The 26,459-nt window shown below is 35.7% G+C and overlaps 3 protein-coding genes across 3 annotated transcripts; all 3 read right to left on the minus strand.

The window, feature by feature from the left end:
• Positions 1 to 1,207: 1,207 nt before the first annotated feature.
• Positions 1,208 to 3,741, minus strand: LOC131537228 (GTPase IMAP family member 4-like). Its single transcript, XM_058770540.1, is given in 3 exon segments — positions 1,208 to 3,407; positions 3,410 to 3,532; positions 3,627 to 3,741. Coding segments are annotated over 3 exon segments (810 nt in total). The 3' UTR covers positions 1,208 to 2,835.
• A 114-nt stretch (positions 3,742 to 3,855) lies between these two features.
• LOC131537230 (GTPase IMAP family member 4-like) lies at positions 3,856 to 6,344 on the minus strand. The gene has a single exon (XM_058770542.1). It carries the CDS (start codon positions 4,643 to 4,645, stop codon positions 3,866 to 3,868), a length of 780 nt encoding a protein of 259 aa, XP_058626525.1. The 5' UTR covers positions 4,646 to 6,344; the 3' UTR covers positions 3,856 to 3,865.
• A 10,252-nt stretch (positions 6,345 to 16,596) lies between these two features.
• Positions 16,597 to 20,063, minus strand: LOC131537212 (leucine-rich repeat-containing protein 30-like). The gene has a single exon (XM_058770517.1). It carries the CDS (start codon positions 19,459 to 19,461, stop codon positions 18,532 to 18,534), a length of 930 nt encoding a protein of 309 aa, XP_058626500.1. The 5' UTR covers positions 19,462 to 20,063; the 3' UTR covers positions 16,597 to 18,531.
• Positions 20,064 to 26,459: the final 6,396 nt, after the last annotated feature.

Genomic DNA, 26,459 nt, shown 5'->3' on the forward strand with positions numbered 1-26,459 from the left:
CTTTTTGCACCAAATAGTATCGATAAGTACCGATATCGATAAGCAGTATCGATATCGGTATCAGTATCGATAAAATGTAAACGATACCCATCCCTACTTATGCCTGTGTAATATTCTGTTATTTTGATGTAATTAGAAATGTGTTACATGTATTTAAGATGTGTACTGGTGGGTTAAATCAAACTAAGGCGCAGCTGGATAAGGTGTACAGTATAGATACACATGAAGTACACTTAAGTACAATCTTGATACACTTTTAAGTAGCTTATGTCTGTGTAATTACATTTATAATTACGTTGTATAAAGTCTGCAACACATATGTAACAATCTTTTGGTTACATAAGTAGCTGTGTACAGACTCGGTCTGTTACATGTGCGCAACTGTTCCATAACTTAGTTACATGGAAAGTACATTTTGTTTCATGTAAGTACAACGGCTACTACTAAGTACTTAACTAGGTAATTACTCTATTATGGACACCTAAAGTGTTACCAAAGTTTTAATTGTTCAGGCTGAATATAGCCAGCGGGGAAAAAAACTGGGTAACACTTTAGAATAGGGAACACTTATTCACTATTAACTACGACTCTTCCCTCAATAAAATCCTGATTTGCTGCTTATTAATAATTAGTAAGGTAGATGTTAAGTTTAGGTGTTGGGAAGGATTAGGGATGTAGAATAAGGTCATGTAGAATAAGGCATTAACCCTTAAAGACCTAGGACATTTTTGGGGTACCTGACACGCCTGCACTTTTCTTTCCTTGTTTTTTAAGACCTATTCTAGCAGTCAGCATCAAGTGCCATATATCATTATAAACGGGACAACTTGAAGTTTCAGTCTAACTAATTTAATTTCCCAATTTTCCTTTTATTTTCACTAAGAATTAATGAATGTCCAGAATTTTAAGAAAAACACAAGCAGCAATTGGGTGTTTTTTACTGTGTACTCAAAATGTCAGCGTAGCACCATTTTGGAGAGCATTCGATGGACGCAAAGTGCGTACGCTATTCTCTGTCATCAGTAACGCATGGATACGTATTGTCCATTTCTTTACGCTTTGATTTGAACGGAAACAGCGTATCCATGCGTTACTGATGACAGAGAATAGCGTACGCACTTTGCGTCCAACGAATGCTCTCCAAAATGGTGCTACGCTGACAGTCAGAGACAGAGAGGAAACGAATTGTTGAATAAATGTCGTTATTTTTATTTTCTTTGCGTACAAAAAGTATTCTCGTCGCTTCATAAAATTCAGATTGAACCACTGATGGCAGATGGACTATTTTGACAATGCTTTTTATACTTTTCTGTGCCTTGACAGTGTAATTTACTTGGCAGTCAATGGGACAGTCACAAGCCTCCAGGTTTCCTTCATCCAAAATATCTTAAATTGTGTTCCGAGGACAAATGAAGCTTTTAGGGGTTTGGAACGACATGGGGGTAAGTGATTAGTGACAAAATTTTCATTTTGGGGTGGAGTATCCCTTTAATTGTGCCTGGCTGTTCTGGTGGTCGGTGCTCTGTAGCTGTTTGAAGAGAGAGTGGGCTGGGTGTGAGGGGTCCAAAGTGATTTTCTTAGCCCTTTTCCTCACTCTGGAGATGTAAAGATCTTTGAGGTTGGGCAGGGGGGCACCAACAATCATCTCAGCAGTCCTGACTGTCCGTTGTAATCTTTTGATGTCTGATTTGGGAGCTGAACCAAACCAGACAGATATGGATGTACACAGGACAGACTCAATGATAGCAGAGTAGAACTGTTTCAGCAGCTCCTGTGGCAGGTTGAATTTCCTCAGTTGGCGATGGAAAAACAACCTCTGCTAGGCTGTTTTAGCAATGGGGTCTACGTGATTGTCCCACTTCAGGTCCTGAGAGATGATGGCAGTGGTCACATATGGTCTGGCAATACAAAGACAAGGCAGCTGTCCTTCTGTCTCAGGCATCTTACATTATGGACATTGCAGTTTATTACTCTGAAAAACAGCAGAAGAAAGATGCCCAGGGTTCCTGATCACCTGCTGCAGCAGGCACTGCAGAAGTGGTCAGAGTCAGTAGAAAGGCCTCTTTAATGTCCTAGGTTATTAGAACTGTGACATTAATATTCTCCCACCTGTAAACCATAAGTGTCTTAAGGACGGTTCCACAGGTGCATGTGCAAAAAAAATTGTTTATGGTTCATTGAACAAGCATGAAAAATATTGTTTAAACCTTTTGTAATAAAGATCTTTAGAGTTTATTTGGATTTTACTAAATTATTTATAAAATACAGTATCCTGAAAAAGGACATTTCTTTTTTTGCTAAATTTATTTTATTTATATTTTGTCTAATCATCATGTTTGAATTATTGTTAATGATATGAAATCTAGAGAGCATAGCATTAGCAATAATTCAAATATGATTAAGTAGATGCAGCACTGACTTCTTCTGCAGGAGGTGCATTCAGTGCTGCATCTAGAGCAGCTGCTACTCCTGTCATTAAAGCCTCCCGTAGTGTCTCTGCCTCACTAGCAGTGGTCACTGCTGCATCTAGAGCAGCTGCTACTCTCGTCATTATATCTTTAGATAGTGGCAGACTGCCAGTAGCAGATACAAGTGTTGCTTCTAGAGCAGCTGCTCCCCCTGCCTTAAACACTTCAAATAGTGTTTCTTTGCTATGAACAGAGCTCAGTGCTGCAGTTAGAGCAGCTTTTGCTCCTACCATTACAGCTGCAGATAATGCTACTCCTCTAGCAGCAGCAACCAGTACTGCACCTCCAGCAACTGCTGCTCCTGCACCTGCTCCCACTAAGGCCACATTTTTAGCCTTGTTCATCAGCTGCCTCCTTTCCTCCTGCCTTATCTTTTTTCTTTTCCCCATGTCTCCTCTTTCTCTCTCCTCCACTTCTCTTCTTCCTCAACTTTTTGTGCTTCCTCGTACATCTTATTTGTGTAATGCTCTCCTCCGTTCTCCATCACCATTCTGTCTATCTTCTTCAGCAGTTCAGTGACCTGTGATTGATTTTTTTCATCTGTGTTATTAAAAACATGATACCTGCCTTTACACTCTATAACTAATTCTCTAATCTGCTTGTTTTCGGTCAGAAACTCCTCTATGGATGTTATTAACTGATCTCCTCTAGTGAACAGGATGATAGTGTAACATGCAGCATCTTCTCCAAAGTTCTTCTGAATCCATTTCACTGTGTTTTTCTCTTCATCTGTGAATCTCACGTCCAGTCTGATGACCAGCAAAAATGCATGAGGACCAGGAGCAGACATCTCCACACACTTCTCAATCTCTTTTTTCAGTTGTTCTTCACAGACTGACGTATCAAACAGTCCTGGAGTGTCGATCACTAAGATGTTTCGACCTTTCACCTTCTGCTGATGGTGTCGGCATTTCCTAGTCACAGAGTTAGGAGATAATACTTAAACACTTTTTGTCCCATTATAGTGTTTCCTGTTGCCTTCTTTCCAGCTCCAGTTTTCCCCACTACAACAATCCTGAGATCTCTGCACTCGCCAGGTTTTGTTTGTCTGTTCTGTATGGACTCTGAGACAGTGTTTAGAACAGAGAAATAAGAACATAATTTTCAAGAAATGTGTCATGATATTTGGGAAAAGTGTAATAAAATATATGTTCTCACCTGCTTGCATTGGATGTTGTTCTTTTGCTGTCTGTCGTTTCTTCTGGTCCCATACTCCCTTTCCATTCATTTCCCAGCTTTTATCTGTTTTTTGGACTGTATCTTTTACTCCCATTTTTTCGAATGAGCTTCTCAATGATTTTACTGTCTGTTTTACAATCTTCTCTTCATCATTTTCTTCTGGATCTCTAGAAAAGATGTCTTCATATACATGTATTTGATTTCTTTTAGTTTTTGTCTCATGAGTAATAAAACTTTTCATTCACAACATTTGTTGTGCTCTTTTCCTTTACAACTTGCATTTTACAAGTCTCTGTTATTTTTAATTGTTCTTTTTTTATCTCTTTCTCTTGCGCATTTTTTCTGTAATCCTTTACTTTCTCATGGTTTTTCTTTTTTTTTCTGGTCTTTACTAAATAAGACTTTAGGGAAGAATCATTGTCATAATGCTGGTGATTATTCTGTTTGATGAGTTCATCAATCTTCTCTAGAAGTTCAGTGATTTGTGTTGGATCAATCGCTCTCTTACTGTTGATCACATGATATTTATCTCTACATTGACTCATTAGCTCCTGAAATTTACTACTAAACTTTAAGTCCATCCATTCTTTGTTTGATATTTTTTCTCTTCCAGTAAACAAAACCAGGGTGAAGTTCAAAGCTTGAGCTCCAAAGTTCTCCTGAATTTGCTCCAGAAGTTTCCTCTCATCATCTCTGAAGCTCTCCAAGTTGATGATGAGAAGAAACACATGAGGGCAAGGATAAGCAAGATAAAGACTCTTTATCATTTCATTCTGCAGCTCTTCATCAGTCAGTTTAGTGTTGAAGAATCCTGGAGTGTCAATGATGGAGATGTTTCTGTCTTTTACGCTACCTCTCTGTATCTCACTCTTTCTGGTTCTGCTTTCTTTAAATGTTTCTCGACCCAGAATTATGTTTCCTATTGGGCTCTTTCCAGCTCCACAGACTCCCAACAGCACAATCCTCAGCTCCTGTGAATCACCTGTCAAACAGTTCATGTCATGTTGATTTGTAATGTTTTATGCCTATTTTCACCTTAATTTTTTCTTTGCTATTTCACCAGCTATTTCACTCGTGTTGAGATATAACTTGTGTGCAGTGGCGGCTCGTCAGGGGAGGCAAGGGAGGTGAAAATGGGAGGTGGAATTACTAGGGAGTTATCATGATCTTCACTTTAGAATACTAATCCAAATAATTAGTAATTCCTTCTGAAGAATTTGGCAATACTTGAGTCATTACTGTCACGAATCCTGGCCACGCACTTCCAGTTACTCACCACCAGATGTCGTCTTCACTTTACATTGACTCTCACACCACACAGACTTTTACATGTCACTCCGGACTTCAGTTCCCACAATCCATTGCACTCGTTACACGCACTCAGGTGCAGCCAATCACACACCTTACATAAGCCACGGACTTCCTCTCTTTCACTGCCGAGCATTGTTTGCATTTATTCGCTGTCGACTGACTCATGCCCATTTTTGATGACTCTTTGCCCTGCCTGTGATATACCTGTTTGCCATTGTTTGACCCTTGCTTGTTTCCTAACCACGCCTTTGTGAATAAAGTTCGCACGTCTCTCGTCTCGTTTGCCCCGTAACAATTACTAGTGGGTTACCATGATCTTCACTTTAGAATTAATTATACATTTTGCATTATTCACATTTACTATGAACTTGTAATAAGTAGTTATCGGTATAGTTCTCTATGAGATATGAAAAAATAATAGTTACTGATTAGCTAACAGTGTTGGGCAGTAACGCGTTAATGTAATTTCATTACTTTTTTAGTAACGGAGTAATTTAACGCGTTATAATTTCCAAAATAGTCATTAGATTAGTTCCATGCCGAGGTCTCTGTGCGTTACCGCTGCGTTACATCATTGCCGACAGAATCAACTGCGAAAAACTCCAATTTAAAACAGCTGAAAGGGCAGCACACCATGGCAAAACTTCTGGAGAAAGAACCGGGCGTGGAGAGCAATGCACCAATTCCACCGTCGAGACTTGATGGGTGAGTTCCTTATAGACTCGTGTGTGTGTGCGGGATGCAGGAGAATAAAATGATTCACGGCACTCCTGCAAATAGAAATATCTAAACATAAAATATCTAAAAACAAATAAATTGATATTCATTTACTGCACAAAGGCAACAAGAATAACTAATATAACATAAAAACGATTAACAGGCTCCAGCATAGGCAGAGTTTCTATTTATAATATGTGTTTGCAGCGTTGAGTAATGTTGATTTCTGGAACGCAATGGCCAATCAGAGGTGTCAGAATCCACTCACCGCTCAAAACGCTGGAGTTCCTGTCCAGTGCTGAAATTTGCATGCTCACGAATCCTCTCAATATCACGCACAAATTGTAGACATTATGAAAGATTCATTATGCATATACTGTATTTATTGTGTTATAACAGAGCTTTGTGAGACTGCGATATACTGAGATAAAGGGAGTGCCCTTTTCTGGCATTCTGCCAAACCATGTACGCAGCAGCCTATGCTTGCATTTAGTTAAAAATAAAAGTGGTTTGTGAATGTTGGTGCTTTAATAACAAATATTTATTGGGAGCGTTTATGCTGGGATGTTGTGGCTAGGAGACACAAAACTTACTTTTTTTCATGTAAATTTAATGGATGTACAGAAAAAAGTAACGTAACTAGTAATGAAACTAATTATTTTTTAAATAAAGTAATCAGAAAAGTAACTTGATTACTTTTAAAAGGAGTAATCAGTAATTTCATTACATTTTCAGAATAACTTGGCCAACACTGTTAGCTAATAGTGAACTACCACTTTCAACTGAGTGTTATAACTTACTGATTTGTTAATCAGAGTTTATTGTTAGTTAATAGTAGTTACTAGAATGTTAATAGTGCATTAGTCATTTGTTCCTGTGAAGTTATTCCTTAATGACAGAACAGTATTCGAAAGTGTTACCAAAGTGTAAAGTGACCAGTACTTCCTAACTTACCGTTGATGAGTAACCCTGTTAATTAGCAAAAACAAAAAGTACAGAATGGACTTTAACTCTTTATATTGTAAAGCTGTAGCATGTGAGTGTGAGGTTAATTAATTTTTAGACTAACATTCATACGCAGATGCCATTTTGTCCTGCAGTTCTGCTGTTTGCTTTGAGTCTCTCTGTCTTTGTCTTACTGTATGAAGTGAACAACAGTAACTGAAAGTGTCCAAACTGTCTCACCTCAATAAACCAGGGACGCCACCCATTGGCTGTATGTATAAGTCAGAAATAGGAATTTGCAGATAATGTCTCTTGTCTCAGAAGTTAACCGGAGTTAGGCTCGGTTAGTATATGAAGTGAATAAATCCTGGAACGTTGACTAGAAATATACACTGTAAAAATGTTTTTGTGAAGTTGTAAATAAAACAATAGCTACTGGGAACCACAATAACTATCGCAGTCTTTCGGTTTCAAAATTCCCTGTTTGATTCAACGTGTTAACATAACATTTATTTGTAATTTACTTGCAGGTTCTTGGTAAAAATTGTCTCTACTCCCATTTTTTATTGTAGTTTGTTGAAATCTTAAAAATTGTGCCTAAGTTCATTTACATGTTTCAGTAAAATAAATCTACTTAAAGTCTCTAAAAATCACTTTGAAGTCTAAAAAATTGTTTGTTTATTGTGAAGACTCTTTACTTACTCTCAGCTGCAAGTCAGTAAAGCAATCAATTTATGTATAGTCTTTTCTTATTGTCTAAAATACTTTAATTGTATTCATTGTTCTTTCAAGTGTTGTGTTTTGCATGCTGAATGTTGATGTTGAAGTCCCATTTATTTCCACAAGCATGATATTCTGGAAAGATTTGTTTCAGTGAATCGGTTTAAATAAAGGCTTCAAACTTGTGTTTGTAAAATGTAAACTTGTAGAATGTCTATTTAATACAGACATTGTTGCACAATAGATATGATTGGTGTCCAATTATAAAAGATTATAGCAACGAAGAGTTTAAGAGGTTTTAAATGAATAAATGTAAATATAAATATACTAGATTTGCACAGTTAGTTTCCACAAATTGTTGCACATTAACAAAAGTCAGCTGAAAGTAAGGACATGTGTTCTTAAATTTGCACAGTGCATATGAATGAATGAAAAAATGCATGCACAGTTATGTCAGCATTATGAAATAGTCTGAGTGTATGTAACGTAGTACTTAGTTAATGTGGGGAAACATTCAAAATATTCACAGGGTTGCTGCAGGATTTTTAAGCTCAAATTTAAGACTTTTTAAGACCTTTTTTAAGACCATATGAGCAGGGTAGGGCAATGTCTATGGTAAACTGTAAAATGAATGTAAAAAGCCTGATTTACAGTTCAGATAGAAGTTTTCACGAAACAAAAAGTTTTATAAAATTATACACTTCACATTTCAGCCCTGCTGCGTTTGACACTGTTGATCATAACATACTTCTAGAGAGACTGGAAAACTGGATCGGGCTTTCTGGGATGGTACTCAAATGGTTCAGGTCATACTTAGAAGGGAGAGGTTATTATGTGAGTATAGGAGAGCATAAGTCTAAGTGGACGTCCATGACATGCGGAGTCCCACAAGGCTCAATTCTTGCACCGCTCTTGTTTAGCCTGTATATGCTCCCACTAAGTCAAATAATGAGAAGGAACCAAATTGCCTATCACAGCTATGCTGATGATACGCAGATTTACCTAGCCTTATCTCCAAATGACTACAGCCCCATTGACTCCCTCTGCCAATGCATTGATGAAATAAACTGTTGGATGTCCCAGAACTTTCTTCAGTTAAATAAGGAGAAAACTGAAGTCATTGCATTTGGAAACAAAGATGAAGTTCTCAAGGTGAATGCATACCTTGACTCTAGGGGTCAATCAACTAAAACCAAGTCAAAAATCTTGGGGTGTTTCTGGAGACAGACCTTAGTTTTAGTAGTCATGTCAAAGCAGTAACTAAATCAGCATACTATCATCTCAAAAACATTGCAAGAATTAGATGTTTTGTTTCCAGTCAAGACTTGGAGAAACTGGTTCATGCCTTTATCACCAGCAGGGTGGATTATTGTAATGGTCTCCTCACCGGCCTTCCAAAGAAGACCATTAGACAGCTGCAGCTCATCCAGAATGCTGCTGCCAGGATTCTGACTAGAACCAGAAAATTTGAGCATATTACACCAGTCCTCAGGTCCTTACACTGGCTTCCAGTTACATTTAGGATTGATTTTAAAGTACTTCTACTCGTTTATAAATCTCTAAATGGCCTAGGACCTAAATACATTGGAGATATGCTCACTGAATATAAACCTAACAGACAACTCAGATCATTAGGATCGAGTCAGTTAGAAATACCAAGGGTTCACACAAAACAAGGGGAGTCTGCTTTTAGCTATTATGCCGCCCACAGTTGGAACCAGCTTCCAGAAGAGATCAGATGTGCTAAAACATTAGCCACTTTTAAATTCAGACTCAAAACTCATCTGTTTAGCTGTGCATTTGTTGAATGAGCACTGTGCTACGTCCGAACTGATTGCACTGTGTATAATCACTTTCTATTCTTAAATGTTTTAAATTCTTTTAATACTATTTATTGTATGGTTGTCGTCATCATGAAAATTTTGTGATTTTTATTATTTTTAATAATGACTATTTCACTTCCTTTTATGTAAAGCACTTTGAATTACCATTGTGTATGAAATGTGCTATATAAATAAACTTGCCTTGCCTTTAAACCATTTTTTAAGAAAATGGATGAGTCAAAAGTATTAATCATATTAATTTAAACAATTATCAATAAATTATTATATGTGACCCTGGACCACAAAACCAGTCTTAAGTCGCTGGGGTATATTTGTAGCAACAGCCAACAATACATTGTTTGGGTCAAAATGATTGATTTTCTTTTATGCCAAAAATCATTAGGACATTAAGTAAAGATCATGTTCCATGAAGATATTTTGTAAATTTCCTACTGTAAATATATCAAAAGTTAATTTTTGATTAGTAGTAATATGCATTGCTAAGAACTTCATTTGGACAACTTTAAAGGCGATTTTCTCAATATTTAAATTTTTTTGCACCCTCAGATTCCAGATTTTCATATAGTTGTATCTCGGCCAAATATTGTCCGATCCTAACAAACATACATACATCAATGAAAAGCTCATTTATTCAGCTTTCAGATGATGTATAAATCTCAATTTTGAAAAACTGACACTTAAGACCAGGGTCACATATTGGTCCAGGGTCACATATTAATTAAATAACATGCAAACACATTTTAGTGTTTAGATTTTTATAATGAATTATCTCCTTATCAATCCACCAGTTCATATTTACAGCTCTGCGTGTTTGCAGGGTAAAAACATGGGTCGATTTTTGCATTGGTCTGAACAAAAACAACCCAATGTTCCTGCAATACTGGAGGCTGCAGTTCTAGGACTGCATAGGACCCTATTTTTTGGGACAGCACCATGTATTCCAACAGAGGAGACCTGATTCAAACATCAAACAAACAGATGCAAACAAACAGCACATCAGATGTGAAGCGCTGCAGCTAATTAACTGAAGTCTCGCACAGACACAAGTCTTCTTTCCAAGAAAACTGAATTTTAAACCAGAATATACTGAATATTGAAATAAATTAGGTTAAATATTTCAAGAGGGTTACCAACGGTTATGTTTAGAGTTAGGAGTTGGTTAGGACAATAATTAAGTGTATACAATTAAATAACTACATAATTCCTTAAAAATAATAATATACACAATTGAATACCAAGTGCTATAAAATAGTACGAGCCACTAATATTCAGTCATTTAGCAGATGCTTTTATCCAAAGCGACTTATAAATGAGGGCAATGGAACCAATCAAAATCAACAAAAGAGCAATGATATGCAAGTGCTATAACAAGTCTCATTTAGCCTAACGCAGTACATGTAGCAAGAGATTTTTTAAAATTATATAATAAATAAAAAGAAAGCATAGAATAGAAAAAGAATAGAGCAAGCTAGTGTTAGAGGCCTTTTTTGCTTTTGTTAATTGTATAATAAATAAAAAGAAAACAATACAAAAAGATTAGAAAAGCTAGTGTTAGTTTTTTTTTTAAAGAATAGAATTAGAATAGAGAGAGGTGTGATGTTCTTCATTCTCTCTTACATTCTTTTTGGCTCATTAAAAATGAATCTTGCTGCCACGTTCTGGATTAATTGTAAAGGTTTGATAGAACTGGCTGGAAGACCTGACACAATGCATGCATGCAAAAAATAAATAAATAAAATAAAATAATTAAAAAACAAACAAAAAAACTATAGGGTCCTTGAAATCCAGTTCTGAAACTACAGCCTCCGGCTACTCACAACAACAGCCCTATTGTACATGCAGATTAATTCTTAATGCTTCATAATGCTTTCGAACGGTTTTCCCGGTAACGCCAGAACACAAAGCAGCGCAGCACCGGACTTTGAAACGTGCAGCGCTCATATTTTATTTATAGCCTTTTGAAGTTTAATCGTCACATTAAGCTGTATCACGATTCTTGTCTGTACCCAAATTTAAGACCTCTTGAAATCATAATTAAGACAATTTAAGACTTTTTATGACCTTAAATTTGATAAAGTAAATTTAAGACCTTTTAAGACTTTTTAAGGACCCGCGAACCCTGATTCAATTATATAAGATGATTATGGTTTGATTGATCATTCCTTTGTTGGGTGCTGACATTCATTTCTCATCCTTCACTCTTGTTTATGTGCAACTATGTATCAGATATTTGTTACATAAGTCATTGTCAAAGTGAACAGGTTTGTATTGCCGGTCTCTTGAATACATGTCAGGAGGTGAGCGTGATTTCACCAAGTACAACATGTTCCTGGATCAACATCCTTGTTGATCCTGGAACAACATTCCAGTTAACCAATCAGAATTGAGGGATAACTTTTCAGGAAATATAAGTTTTAGGCTTATGATCTGGGTTAGGTGCTTCGACACCCTTGTTAATCAGCTATCATTTCTCACTGATTTTAGGAATAAATTATGGGTAGGGTTAGGCTTAGGGGTAGAGATTGGGTTAAATCTATATTTTTGTACAATAATGTAGATCCAGGAACATGTCTTACTTGGCAAAATCACGGCGACCCTTGTCAGGAGCAGTGTTGGGGGTAACGCATTACAAGTAACGCGAGTTACGTAATAATATTACTTTATTCAAGTAACTAGTAAAGTAACGCATTACTTTTTATTTTACAAGAAAATATCTGAGTTACTTTTTCAAAAAAGTAACGCCAGTTATTTTTTTCCCATTTATTGACTGACAGTGCGCTGTGTGAACATGATGTTACTGTAGTTCTAGACTAAATGTGATTGTGCATTAATTCATCCCACTCGCAAAAAAACTGATTTAGTATTCATCGAAATGAATTAAAACAGTGAAATGCAAACCTCCAATAATTAAATATGTTAAACAATACGAAAGTATCTAATCCCACTTTATTAACCAATGTCTTTGCTGCTGACCTTTGATGGTCCAGTTCAACCATACTAATAAGCAAAAATGACTTTAGATAAACTATCAATTGTGCTTCATTATTTTTTTTTTATTGCTGAAGAGTGTTGCACCTTCTTCTCTTGTGTTCTACTGTACAGACGTGAATTTACTTTTCCTTCTGCCTGAGGTTTATTCATTACACTTTTTGGTGTGAAAGGGCTTTTACATTTGCTATAAATAGAACTTCTTGTATTAAAAACAATCAAGCCCTGCTCATATTTAAAAAGTAACACAAAAGTAACGCAAAAGTAACGTAACATTACTTTCCATAAAAAGTAACTAAGTAAAGTAATTAGGTACTTTTTTAGGGAGTAACGCAATATTGTAATGCATTACTTTTAAAAGTAACTTTCCCCAACACTGACAGTTATTAATGTTCTGTTTTGAGCTGCGCGCGCTGAAGATGACCAGTAGAATGAAGCATTCGATAGCAGGTTTTTCATCAGTGGTATTTAACTCATTTATCTCATATAGAATACGCTTTGTTATTTGTTGTTATATAAGAAACACACCAACTAAACTCATTTAGTATTTTGCCATAATAGTGTTCTCATTATAACGGTACGTGTATGACAGTCACAGTCAATATGCAATATGCATGTGCCAAGCTGCCCCTCTGTCGGTCATGGATTATGGAAAGTGAAACTTAAATCTGTAGGGGGTGGTTGGATTTATTGATGCACATTAAAATATTTATTTAAAGCTTCTTTCTTTTCAGATTCTTATTTACAGCATAATAGGTTGTATATTAACTTATTGGGAGAAAAACGGTAGTTCTATGTGAAATCAGACACTGAGCACCCCCATATTGCCAAAATCATAAAACCTCTGCGAATATTCGACTGTGAGATTGGTTGTCGAATCAGGCTCCTCCTATCGAAGCTATTTGGGGTCACCCCAAGAAATTAATATATATTTTGGTAACACTTTAGAATACTGTTACTTACTTACTGCATAACTAACAAGGAATTATTGAAGAACTAACAGGTATTTATTCATTAACACTTAACTCCCTACTGTTAACTTCTAAGGAAGATGTGTTAACTAATCAGTATGTAATACAATTTTATGATTGTGTTAAGTAACAGTTAGCTAATCAATAACTAATGTATTCTGTCATACCTCCTGAAGAACTACTATTAATTATCTACTAGTTAAGGTTCAAGAAAAATAACTATGAAATAACTACTACCTAACAGTTATATGCTTCACAGAGGCCCAAAAGAATCACAGGCGCTGCGTCATTTCCTGGCTAAGCTCCCCAGCTCGGCAGCTGTTTCAAGTCGCCCCAAGACTGCTTCTACTCAACAGCCAACAAAACCGGTGCTGCCACAGCCTCCACGTAAGCAGGAGCCTGGGCTTCAATAGCACCCCCGAACGGCTAGAAGGACCTCTTCCAAAAAGTGTCAAGGTCCCTGCCTTCCTGTAGTGCTGGACCCAGAGCCTCAGAAGCCGTCCTGATCTGCCAGACAGGAAGAGGAGAGGGCTTGTTCTAGCTAGAGAGGATCCAGTTTTAGCTGGAAAATGACTCTGTTGTTGTCTTCTACTTCTACTTACCTGTTGACACTGTAAAATTGCTTTGATACAATCAGTATTGTATAAAGCACTATAAAAAAAAAAGGTGATTTTTTTTTTATTACACCTCTATAGCACTTTTCACAGCTTTACAAAAACAAAACAAACCAAAACACACAACTACACGCAAGCAGGACAAAAGAAATCTTCCTCAATGGGAGGCTGGCCAACACAGATCCAGTGAAACCATAAGTCACATGCGCTTCATTGAATCTGGTGAAGTAAACATCATTGAGGGAAAGCTTTGTCTAAATTTTTACGCACATGTGGAAACATCCTCATTTTTGGTTAAGCTTATCCGCTGCTCATGTGTAGAATGTTCTCCACAAGCCCTATAGAGCTGTGACAGGTCATCTGTGTAAGCAAGTAATTGTTGAATTAATGGACAAAATAGCTGTGCACTCAAAGGCAAAAAACTGAATAAATGAATAAGTTACAAAAAAATACTTACCAGTCTCATTGAGGAGCCTTTTGGCTATTCCCTTTCTTATAGCAATAATGCCCTGATTATTTGTTTCAAACATTGCAGGCTTATTTAAAAGCACACTTGCAGCTAACTGTTGGGAGAAAATGTGCTATTCACAATATAAAAGGATATAGCTGAGAAAAAGTACAAAATGTGCAGTTCAACTTACTTTGCACATCAAAGCTTCACAAGATGTGCCATCCATTTGAAGTGAATGCTCTATCGTGGCACATGTCCACTGTGAAGCATTGACACCCCTCTGTCTCATGAAGGCTCTATAAAGCCCTGAAGAGTTTAGTTCCAACCCTGCTCCAACACATAAACCATGTAGTTTTCAAATAAGCCCGAAGGACCTGATTAGCTGGAACAGGTGCGTTTAGTTAGGGTTGGAGCTAAACCTGGAGGTTTCGAGCTGTGGCCCTCAAGATACTCAGTCTGACACCCCTGATTTACATGAATTCACTAATCAAATGTATATAAAAAAAACTTGCCTTATCTGCACACAGGTGAGTGGGCTATACAAACCACCTGTAGTAACACACTTATCCCACTATACGTACACTAGACACTTTCTATAAACACTCCCTGCTGCAAAGACTCAATAGGATAATATGTTTACAAAATCATTTTGCACTATGCGCTGCTTCTCTTTTCCCAAAATCTATTTTCTGCACAACAGTTTGATGTACAAAATCTTTTTTTGCACAATTTCATGTACAAATATCTCTTTTGCACAATTTCATGTACAGTATTTATGTAAAGTTTTTGTACAGTGTCAGTTTGTGTATGTGTAGTCAACTATGTATAGTAGTTACAGTATTTATAGTATATGTATAGTCAGATGGTTAACTGTTGTATGGCTCTATTGTTTTTACTTGTATTGTTGTATGTTTATATTAATGTTTAACTAGTATGTAGCACCATAGTCCAGCGAGACACGACATTTCATTCCACTATATGTCCAAGCTCGACTTGACTTGACTTGACTTACCTAGTTAAGTCTCTGTATTTTCCTATATCCAATGACATTGCCCCAAATGGGTCTATGTAGAGCAGTGGTCTCAAACTCAATTCCTGGAGGGCCACAGCTCTGCAGAGTTTAGCTCCAACCAGCTCCAACTCAGACCTGGAGGGTGTTCCAGAAAGCATGTTATGTGACATACCTGGGTATGTTTAAGGGTAAGTAAGTGGATAACCTCAATTTTCGGTTCCAAAAACAGAGGTAACTTTCAGGGTATGTAAGTAACCATAGCAACTTGCTCTCTGAAGATAACCTGCTCCGGAGTAGGTTCTGTTTCAGGGTTAGCTTATTTCAGAGCTATCAGCGCATGTGTGCGTGACTTACTAACGAGACTCCAATAGGTGTGACAGATAGCTCACAATATTACGTATTATTACATACATATATATATGTATGTATATATATATATATATATATATATATATATATATATATATATATATACAGGTGCTGGTCATATAATTAGAATATCATCAAAAGTTGATTTATTTCACTAATTCCATTCAAAAAGTGAAACTTGTATATTATATTCATTCATTACACACAGACTGATATATTTCAAATGTTTATTTCTTTTCATTTTGATGATTAGAGTTTACAGCTCATGAAAGTCAAAAATCAGTATCTCAAAATATTAGAATATTTACATTTGAGTTTGAATAAATGACCATCCCTACAGTATAAATTCTGGGTATCTCTTGTTCTTTGAAACCACAATAATGGGGAAGACTGCTGACTTGGCAATGATCCAGAGGACGAACATTGACACCCTCCACGAAGAGGGTAAGTCACAGAAGGTCATTACTGAAAGGTGTGGCTGTTTACAGAGTGCTGTATCAAAGCATATTAAATGCAAAGTTGACTGGAAGGAAGAATTTGGATAGGAAAAGGTGCACAAGCAACAGGGATGACTGCAAGCTTGAGAATACAGTCAATTATTCAGTCTTATTTAAACCTCAGTTAAAAAAAATTATTGATGCTAATATTAGCTCTAATGCACCTGCAGAACAGGTCCAATTCTTCTTCATAATGCATTTTGTCATAATACTTCATGCAAGGTCGCAAGAAAATGTTTTGTTGTATTTATTTAGAAATACTTTTGATAGTAGTTGGGTAAATGTATACTGGGATTGAAGCGATGTGGCTTGGTAAACGTTTTATTGCCAGTATAAAGGCTGATAATGGCTGAATAAAAACAAAAGAATAATAAGGATTATGTCTCATACCTGGCGGAAGTGTGAAAGGTTCTGTTTCCTTGAAACTAGTTTGTCATGCATATATATATATATATATATATATATATATATACATACAGGTGCTGGTCATATGCTATAAATAGCATATTTTAACAACAGAAAATGACCAAATTCCACATGTGATTGCAAAAGTAAATTATTACAAACACTCGATGGTGGTTTGAAGTGAGTTCTGAGTAAAAGTGCACTATTAATCTCATAAATTGTCTAATGAGATCAAGCAACACATTGCACTACACATTACATTTTGAAATTGAAAGACTAAAATAGTATTTTCTTGTAAAACCTATACCTCAATTATCATTTTCTAGTAAAATGTAATAATCTTTGTTTTATTTAACTTCAAAATATATATATTTTTACAGTGTAAATGTTAAAAATGCACATAATGACTATTTACTTATTGTTAAGATGCATTTACTGAACAAGCAAAACGACTTAAGATAAATTCTTGTTTTCTGACAAATGGTTTAAAAATAAGCAAATTTACATTCAAAACAAGAAAAATATCTGCCAATGGGTGAACTGGAAAATAAGACAAAAACAAAGTCATTTTTAACCTAATTCACTGGGAAAATTCTTGTTTAAACAAATTCGAAACATTTTTCAGAAAACAAGACTCGAGCCATTAGTAACTATATCTTTATTTAAAAACGTTTAGATATTTGAACTGGAAAACAAGACAAAAACACTGAAGAAGAAAGTTATTTTTGCACTGCTTTGACAAACAGTTCGATTCACATCGTTTTTGCGAATGATCTTAATGCAGGTTTGAGGTAGTTATAAAGTCCCTTCAGACCTCCTAGCAGAACCTCTTTAATGGGCTTGACCAGTGGGTTAAATAATATCTAAATAGAACTTAAAAATATACAAATTAATAAAAACTACCCTAAAAAAGAAAATTAAAATTCAGGTGAAAATGGAAAATAATATAAAATTAAATAATAACATTAAAAACTGGCCCCTACACCTACATCTATTTTATTGAAACAATTTTCACTCAGAAATTGCTAGTAAATTTCACGGTTACACTTTATTTCGATAGTCCACTTTAGACATTCTACTAACTATAAGTAACTTTGTAACTACATGGCAACTAATTCTCATTAATTTGCAACTGCATGTCTACTAACTCTCAGTAGGGTAGGTTTAGGGTTAGTAGAATAAGATGACATACTTGCAAAGTTTCTCATAGTCACTATGTTGTATGTTGTGGAGTCATCAAAATAAAGTGTTAGAATATATTAAGCAGACAGTCTACTAATACTCTAATGACTGCTAGTTGACATGTAGTTGCAAAGTAACTTACTGTTAGTATGTCTAAAGTGGACTATCGAAATAAAGTATTACCAATTTCACAAATACAAAGGAAAAAGCAGGCAACACACTGAATTACACATGAAATTTTGAAGTTAAAAGAATAAAATAGTATTTTCTTGTAAAACATATACCCCAATTATCATTTTAAAATGTAATACTTGTTTTATTTAACTGTAAAAAAAAAAAAAAAAATTAAAAAAAACTACAAAAATATATTTCTTTTAAAGTGTAAATGTAAAAAAAAAAAGAACATAATGACTCCGTGTTTATTTACTTTGAAAAATACTTTTTACTCTGTACACTGCAAAAAAATGATTTTCTTCAGTTTTTTTCTCTTGTTTTTAAAAATATCTCAAGATTTTTAAATGAAGATACGTTTACTGAAGCAAAATGACTTAAAATACAAAGTCTTGTTTTGTGACAAAATAAGCACATTTATATTTAAAATAAAAAAAATATCTGCCAGTGGAGTCAGAAAAATAAACTCAATTCAAAGGGAAAATTCCTCCTGTTTTAAACAAATTTGCAACATTTTTCAGAAAACATTAGTAAATATGTTTTGTTTTGTTTTTTTTTTGTTTTTTTTTAAATGCTTAGGTATTTGAATTGGGAAAACAAGACAAAAATACAGAGGAAGAAAGTAATTTTTGCACTGCTTTGACTCACAAAAATCAATCCGATTTGCATCTTCTTTGCGAATGATCTTCATGCAGGTTTGAGGTAGTTATAAAGTGCCTTTAGACCTCCCTGCAGAACCTCTTTAATGGGCTTGACCAGTGGGTTGTGGACGATATGCAGGCCTTTGTCCAGTGGATGGCAGGCGAGCTTCTCCAGCCTGCGGAGCTTGTAGATCTCATCAGGAACGCTCTGCAGCCGGTTGAAGTCCACGTTGAGCAGCTCCAGCCCCGTCAGGCAGCACACCGTCCTGGGAAGAGTGTGCAACGAGTTCTGCTCCACGATCAGGATCTTCAGGTTCACCAGCTCCTGGATCTTATCGGCCAGGTTCTCTAGACAGTTGTTGGCCAGATGCAAGAAGACCAGGCTCCTCATACTGTAGACGCAGGCCGGGACGTGTTGGATGTGGTTGTGGCTGAGGTTGAGCTTGGTGAGCCGGCGAAGCTCCGACAGGCTGTTGGGAAGCGTGCCTATCTGGTTGTTGGCCAAACTCAGGACCTCCAGATTGGAGCAGCGTCCCAGTTCCTCGGGAACTTCGCTCAGCCGGTTCATGTGAGCGAAGAGCACTCGCAGCTTCCCGAGCCGTCCGATCTCCGGCGGGAGGCTGAGCAGCTCGTTCCCCCACACATTGAGGATCACCAGGTTCTCCAGGTTCCCCAAGCTGGATGGGAGAACGGAGAGAGCGTTCAAGGAGACGTTGAGCTTCTGGAGCTCCTGGAGCTCCCACAATTCGTCCGGCATCTCCTCCAGACCTCGCATGGCCAGGCTGAGCGTGCTGTAGCCCAGATGTCTGGTCGCATGTTTGCGGATTCGATCGACAGATGATAAATTTTCAACGAAGCTGGCTTTTCGTCGCATCTGCCTCTTGGAGTCATCAGAGTTGGGTTTGCGTGCAGCGGTTCTCGGTGCGACGTCACTGCTCGCGTGCTGCTTTGAGATGTTCTGCCTCAGGAGAAACATATTTCAGGTTCTTAATGTTTCATTCCGTCGATGGCTTTCTCTATTTAGCTCCGGTTTTGAGCTCTGAATCGTCCTGCAATCTGGTCAGGATGAGAGAGAGACGTGAAAGTGCTCAGAGTGATGTTTGCACAAACAGCTGTCATTGTCACTACAGCTGAGCCAAAGCCATTAATACAGATAAGTAATGGAATCACTGCAAAGTCATTAAACCCTTTACTACACACGCTCTCTGATGTATTTATATACAGACATTAGCAGACATGCATGCCAGTGGTATTACTGCCAGCTGAAACTATAAAAAAATGTTAATTATTTGAAATAAAAATGAAACGATAAACTAAAACAATAGCAAAAGCATTTGAGTTATACTTTAAATAAAATATATTTTAAAAAGTACATAATTTCTTTTCAGCAAGTTACCAAAGCAATATTTCTTATTTTCATAAAGTAAACTGAAGTACTAGAATAACTAAAACTAAAGAAATAAAAAATAAATACTATATAGACATTTAATAAAAGAAAACTAATAAAAAACACACAAAAATGACTAAATATTTAACTAAAATTATATAAAAATATAAAAATAAAATCTAATTCAAAATATTAACAAAAACTGTAACAGTATATCAAAACCTTGACCTGAACTAAAACTAATACATACAAATAAATGCTACAATATAAACGTTTAAATAAAAACTAAAACTATAAAACATTTTCATTACTTGAAATTATATATATAACCTTATATATATATATATATAAAAAAAAAATTCAGCAAGTTGCCAATGCAGCATTTCTTATTTTTATTAAGTAAATTGAAGTATTAAAATAAAATCAAACCAAATGAATATATATATAAATAAATGAAAATATTTAAAAATCTAATACAAAAACACTGAAAATTTATTGAAACTTTAACTATGATTAAAGTGAAAACAGTAAATTTAAAAATAAAGTCTGCAACAGTATATCAGTGACAAAAAAACAAAAAACTGCAGAAACCATACATAAAAATCCATACTACTATATAGACATTTAAATAAAAACTAAAACTAATAAAAATGACAAAACACACAACAAAATGAGTAAAAATGTAACTAGAATTTACGTGAGAAGAGAAAATATAAAAATAAAATATTAACAAAAACTATAATAGTATCTCAGTGATGCTGAAATAACATTGGCATGCTGAAATCAAGAGTTGACGCTCATATATACTGTATGTCTATATATATCAATGTGCAGCCGTGCTCATGACTGAAAGTACAGTTAAGCCGACCGGTTGTCATATTTTCCATCATTATCTCATTGGTGAGTGTACAAAGAGATGTCTAATTTTATAAAGCACAACAGACTCAAAGATTATTGGAGTACTTTTTACAAGAAAATACTATTTCAGTCCTTCCACTCCAAAATTTAACTCAATGTGTTACTTGCCATTTCTTTGAAATTTACTACCAATTTCTGAGTTAAAACTGTTTTAGAGTAAGTTTTACTCAGTATGAAGCATCTGTTGTCTGAAAAAGGTTTAAAAATTATGTGAGATTATTCTTAAAACAAGAAAATAAATCTTAATTCAAAGATTATTAAACAAGATTATTCCTACCACACTGGCAAATATTTTCTCTTGTTTTAATTTTCTTCATTTTAAACCATTTTTTCACAAATATAATTTATTTCTCCAGTAGATGTATCTTGATTTAAGAATGTTTACTGAAAAACAAGACAAAAGTACAAAAACAAAACTGTATTAAAAGTATACTAAAAGTATTGTGTTGAAAAAAAAAAAATATTTCAAATTATATGTTGTTTTTTGCCATGCATATGTTAAATGAAATAATAATAATAATAATAATGCACAAGACACACAAATTATGTTTACAAACTCAAAACACAAGATTAATGGTCAAAAACTGTACTATTTTGAAAGCCATTTGTTTTCTGAAAAAAATTACACTTTGCACTTGAAAATAGCACATTCTGTTAGTATTTTACAGTCAAATAAACAAAATGTGTGAAAATGACCTATTTTACCCTTAGGTTTTAAAGGGTTAATGGGGTTTTGCAAGTTAATATTTTGAATCTAAAACTAAACTTTTTATTTTAAATGTTGAGTTATTCTAAAATTATCTCATGTCAAATGAATCTTACTGACGGTTGAGAAAAACATCTAAATGAAAACTAAACTTATATAATGAAAGTAAACTGAACTTACATGCTTCCATATATTGAATCAACCAAGCAACAAAAAATTTTTATGAACGTTGACTGTCAATTTTATATTTCTAAATAATTTTGAGAGGAAAATCTGACACAAAGTTGACATTAAAATGAAATATTGCTGGGAAGTGTGTTTCCAGAGCCATGAAAGTGCAACCTGAGCAATAAAATGTATAATTTATAAGATCTTCACATTTACTGCTGTGATTCGAGACCATAAGTCAAAAGTTACAGCCGTGGTTTTTAATGTGACTTTAATATGCAATCTTGATTCGGACAGGTTATGATAAGGTCTCAATCAGCTTCAAATGTGTGATGATAACCTGAAAGCACGCAGAAGATCAGCTGCAACAGGTCAAGTTATTTCTGTCGTCTTTAAGCTGCTGTGTGTTGATGGAGGGTGAAGGACTGACCTCGCCTATTACTAACACATTATGAAACCAGACGAGCCTGTAGACACACTGAACACTCACATGCACACACACACACACAGACACAGACAGCAAACGCATCACAACATCAGTCGTTTCAGTGTCTGAACTTTAGCATTTCTCTACGAGAAACAGATGCAAAAAGTCAATCTCTTCCTTATTACTTTTGTCTTGTTTTCAGGTGCAAATATTTAAACATTTTTAAGTCAAGATACATTTACTGAAGATTCACAATGATTTAAGATGTTAAGACTTGTTTTCTGAACAAATTAAGGTTTATTAAGTAAATTTATGCTTAAAAGAGAAAAAAATATCTGTCATTGGAGTTAGAAAACTAAATTAAAAGAGAAAACAAGATTATTTAGCGCCACCTGACTCTTCTCCTTCCATTTCTATCACTGATGCTAGATTCAACTTCCAGCGTCTACTACTTGCGCAGAAATCAACAGCGCAACTGGGTTGTAGGTTGCCAGGTTGAGGTCACAAATGTTTTGTATATTGTGTTGATTGTGTGAGATGATGTGTTTCGTACAAGATCTGGCAACTGGACAACCTTGGAATAAAATATTGATGTGATTATTCATATAGGTAGGTTTGGGCCATACAAATTACGGGAGTTTCCTGGGAGAAATAACAAAATGGGAGGGGGTGGGAGATATGTGTGAAATACGGGAGACTCCTGGGGAAAACGGGAGAGGTATGTATTCACATCTTGCGTGGTTTCCCAGTGGCATTTGCTAACTCTGCTTCAAGTGTGATCTCCATGATTGCAGTCTCTCTTCTTGAGAATACAGTTGTATCTTAAAAAATATTATAAGTTTGTACATATAATTTAATATCAATGAAACCATTTAATGTAATCATCATGTAATATCTTTTTAGACTGGTTGGAAACATGTATTTGCTGTACATATTCTAAACTTACCAAATAATTAATCCATTGTATTATTATTTACTCAGGCAGACATTGCTTAAAATTATTAAAATAAAATTATTACCCACTTGTTTTTGTAGATGACCTGACTGACCTGTGCCATTTCTGCATGGAGCAGGATGGTGACACTCACTGGGTAACTGCTCATGTTTTACATGTCTTCTCAGGTTCGGCTTAAAAAGGATGATGATCAATAATCAACTAAATATTATTTTTAAATTCCACAAAACATCAACACACTAAACAAGATTAATTTTAGTTGAAAGGCATGATTGCCTGCTTTGTAAACAGAGTAATTTGAAACAATTACTAATATTATTGTATAAATACTTCACAATCATTGTTTGGTTTTCTCTTTTGTCCTGCACAAGGAGGAAGAATTTTTTTTTATTTCCAAATCATGTCACTGAACACTACTACTGTGTAATATAGATACACTTGTATATAGTTGTATATTGTTTATATCATTGCGTTGTTCTGACTCGGCATTTAGCATTTAATTTACTTCCAAATATGTGAAATGCAAATAAATCATGTGCATATATCCACTGAATTAAGGTAGAGTACACCCGAAGAGTTATCTTTATGGTTATGAGCTATGTAAGTTGGTTTGATGGCTGAAAATATACTGTACATTAAACATCAGCCACCCTAAAGGCCAGTGTATAAGATAAGTAGTGAAGAAAACCCAAAGCCTAACAGCACCTGCACTGCAAAAAATGCTTTTCTTACTTAGTTTTTTGTCTTGTTTCCAGACAAAATATCTAAAAATTCTTAAATCAAGAAGGATTTTCTAGACAAGTAAAAATTATTGTCTTGTTTTCAGCAAAAACAAGTCAAAATTAAGTGAGTTTCTGCTTGAAACGAGCAAAATAATCTGCCAATGGAGTAAGCAAAATAATATTATTTCAAACAGAAAACAAGATTATTTTTCTTACCCCAAAAACAAAAAAAAAGTAAGAAAATCATTTTTTGCAGTGTGGTATTCCCAGGCGGTCACCTATCCAAGTCCGACCCTGCTTAGCTTCCGAAATCAGATGCACTTTAAAAAAAAAAAATTCTTAATGTATTATCATATATCATATATCATATCATAGTCAAAATACAATCGCTGTAAAAAAAAAATTCAAGTTGTTGCAGGGGAAATATTCATCAAACATCTTTTCCTAAAATCCATAACACATAATACTAATTGTAAAAATCCCCCAAAATACGCGAGGGGTATAGTATGTGTTGTGTCAGGAACTATGTTGAGGTTAAGAGTGAGAAGGAAGTGATCCAAGGTGTGCAGTGGACTAACCAGTACATGATCAGTGGAGCAGTGTCGTGTGTAAATAAGGCCCAGTTGGTTGCCTGATTTGTGAGTAGCCGTAGTTAACTCTCTCTTAAGACCAAAAGAGGCAAGCAGAGTGTGGAAGTCTGCAGCCTGAGGTCTATCTAGGTGGATGTTGAAGTCTCCAAGCATAACAAGGGGAGTACCATCCTCAGGAAAGGTTGAGAGCAGCACATCTAAGTCATCCAAGAAGTTACCTTGTGGTCCTGGGGGTCGATAAACAACTACAAAATTAATTTTAAAAGGGTGGGGTAATAGTGATTCAAATGAGAAGGTAAAGGAATAAATTTCCAATCATTAGAGATAAGCAGACCAGTACCACTACCTCTTCCAGTTCAGTTCGTAAAGCCTCAGTTATTTCCATCAGTGACCGTGTTTCCTCACTGTCCTGCGTTAATCTGTTCCTTTCACTTTCATCTTCAATGTCCGTGCTTGCAATATCCTCTCTATGTGTTCCTCCCGTTGCTCCTCTTCACTGTCTCCCTCATGCATCTGCCCACTCTCCTGCTCTTCCTCCTGTTGTTGGTCTCCGAACCAGCACTCGCACTTGTTCAGCACGAGCCTGCAGTCCGGGCACCTCACCGCATTACAGTCCCTCGCGAAGTGGCCCCTTTCCTCACACTTAAAACTTTTGAAGTCCGAGCAGTCCTTCATCATGTGTTCTCGTGCTGTAGGGGTAGAGACGCCACCTCTTTCGGGAACCGTACTCTCACGAATCTTGTTCCATTCTCTATGCGGGTGCCCGGGTATAATCTCCATTTAATCTGGGTGATGGAGATGTAAGCGGGCAGATGCATGAAAGAGACAACAAAATCCTTATTCAACTCTTTAATTTCACGTCTTTCCTTTTATCATCAATCCATCTGCCATTTTCTCAATATTTTTCTTTCTCCAATGTAATTTCATATTCTTTCATCATTTTTGGTCTTACCGCTAGTATGCTCGTCACTTCAATCTTGTCCGTCAATGCTTTTATAATGTCCTCCGCTCTCCCGTCTTGTACCTCTGTCAAGTCAATCACCACCATCGCTTCCTTAGCATAGATCCGTTTGTGTCTCTTTTCAGGGTAATCCTTTTCTCGTTGTCTTTTATCCAGTCCATTTGCCACCTTGTCTCTAGTGCCAAATCCATGTCGTAGCTGTTAATCCATCCTTTTAAAAAAACACAAAACTGAAATGGTCCAAAGTAACAAAAATAACACAAAAAAATAGAAACAAAATACCGTATTGACCCGAATATAAGATGACCCTGATTATAAAACTACAGATGTACCTTTTGGAAAAAGGCTTTTTGAAAACCAAATTTTTTTTTTTCTGTAAAACATTTTTTCTTAAATAATTTTCATATTGCATATTTTTCCTATTTCAATTTTTGTTTTAAAAGTATGGTAAAGACTGGTAAAATGTACCAGCAATGACATTTAAAAATATACACTTTTTGATATATAAAAATAACAGGTAGCCCATTAGAATGATATAACATCTAGGTTATCCATCTCATAGTAGCCTACCAAAATTTTATTAACAGTAGAACTGAAATCTTATTGTAGTCTTCAAATCTGGGTACTGTCTTCTATTTTAAAATCACTTACAGAGGAAGTTTCGTCCCATCAGGCTAACATGACAGTCACGACTCGAGCCGATGTAAGCTTCTCTTTTTCTTTTGTTTTCACTCGCGATCTTTACAACACACATTACATTATATATTTCATAGCACACTCATTTTATGCGTGTTTGGCACCACCTATTGTTGTGGGTGTATTATTAACATGTCAAAGTCTAGACCCTGAATATAAGACGACCGTGTTTTTTCAGATGTATTTCCAAGAAAAAAAACATTGTCTTATATTCTGGTCAATATGGTACTTATTTTGGACAAAAACAACGCAAAAAACAACACAAAAGTTTGGGTGAGCCTTTCTCACCTCCCTATAGCAACTCACTTCCTGTTTCTCACTAGCTCCCTCTAGCTCGAGAGGGTGGTATGTGCCGTAAGCGAGGGCTGCCACAAAGAGCGGACTATTTAAAGATCAGCCACACTAAAGGCCAGTGTATTAGATAAGTAGTGGAGAAAACCTAAA

The sequence above is a fragment of the Onychostoma macrolepis genome, chromosome 03 (genome assembly GCF_012432095.1).
Source record: "Onychostoma macrolepis isolate SWU-2019 chromosome 03, ASM1243209v1, whole genome shotgun sequence".
NCBI lineage: Eukaryota > Metazoa > Chordata > Actinopteri > Cypriniformes > Cyprinidae > Onychostoma > Onychostoma macrolepis.

Bases quoted from the DNA above. Each gene is read 5' to 3' on its own strand.
- LOC131537230 (XM_058770542.1), bottom strand. From the start codon at position 4,645: ATGAACTGTTTGACAGGTGATTCACAGGAGCTGAGGATTGTGCTGTTG.
- LOC131537212 (XM_058770517.1), bottom strand. From the start codon at position 19,461: ATGTTTCTCCTGAGGCAGAACATCTCAAAGCAGCACGCGAGCAGTGAC.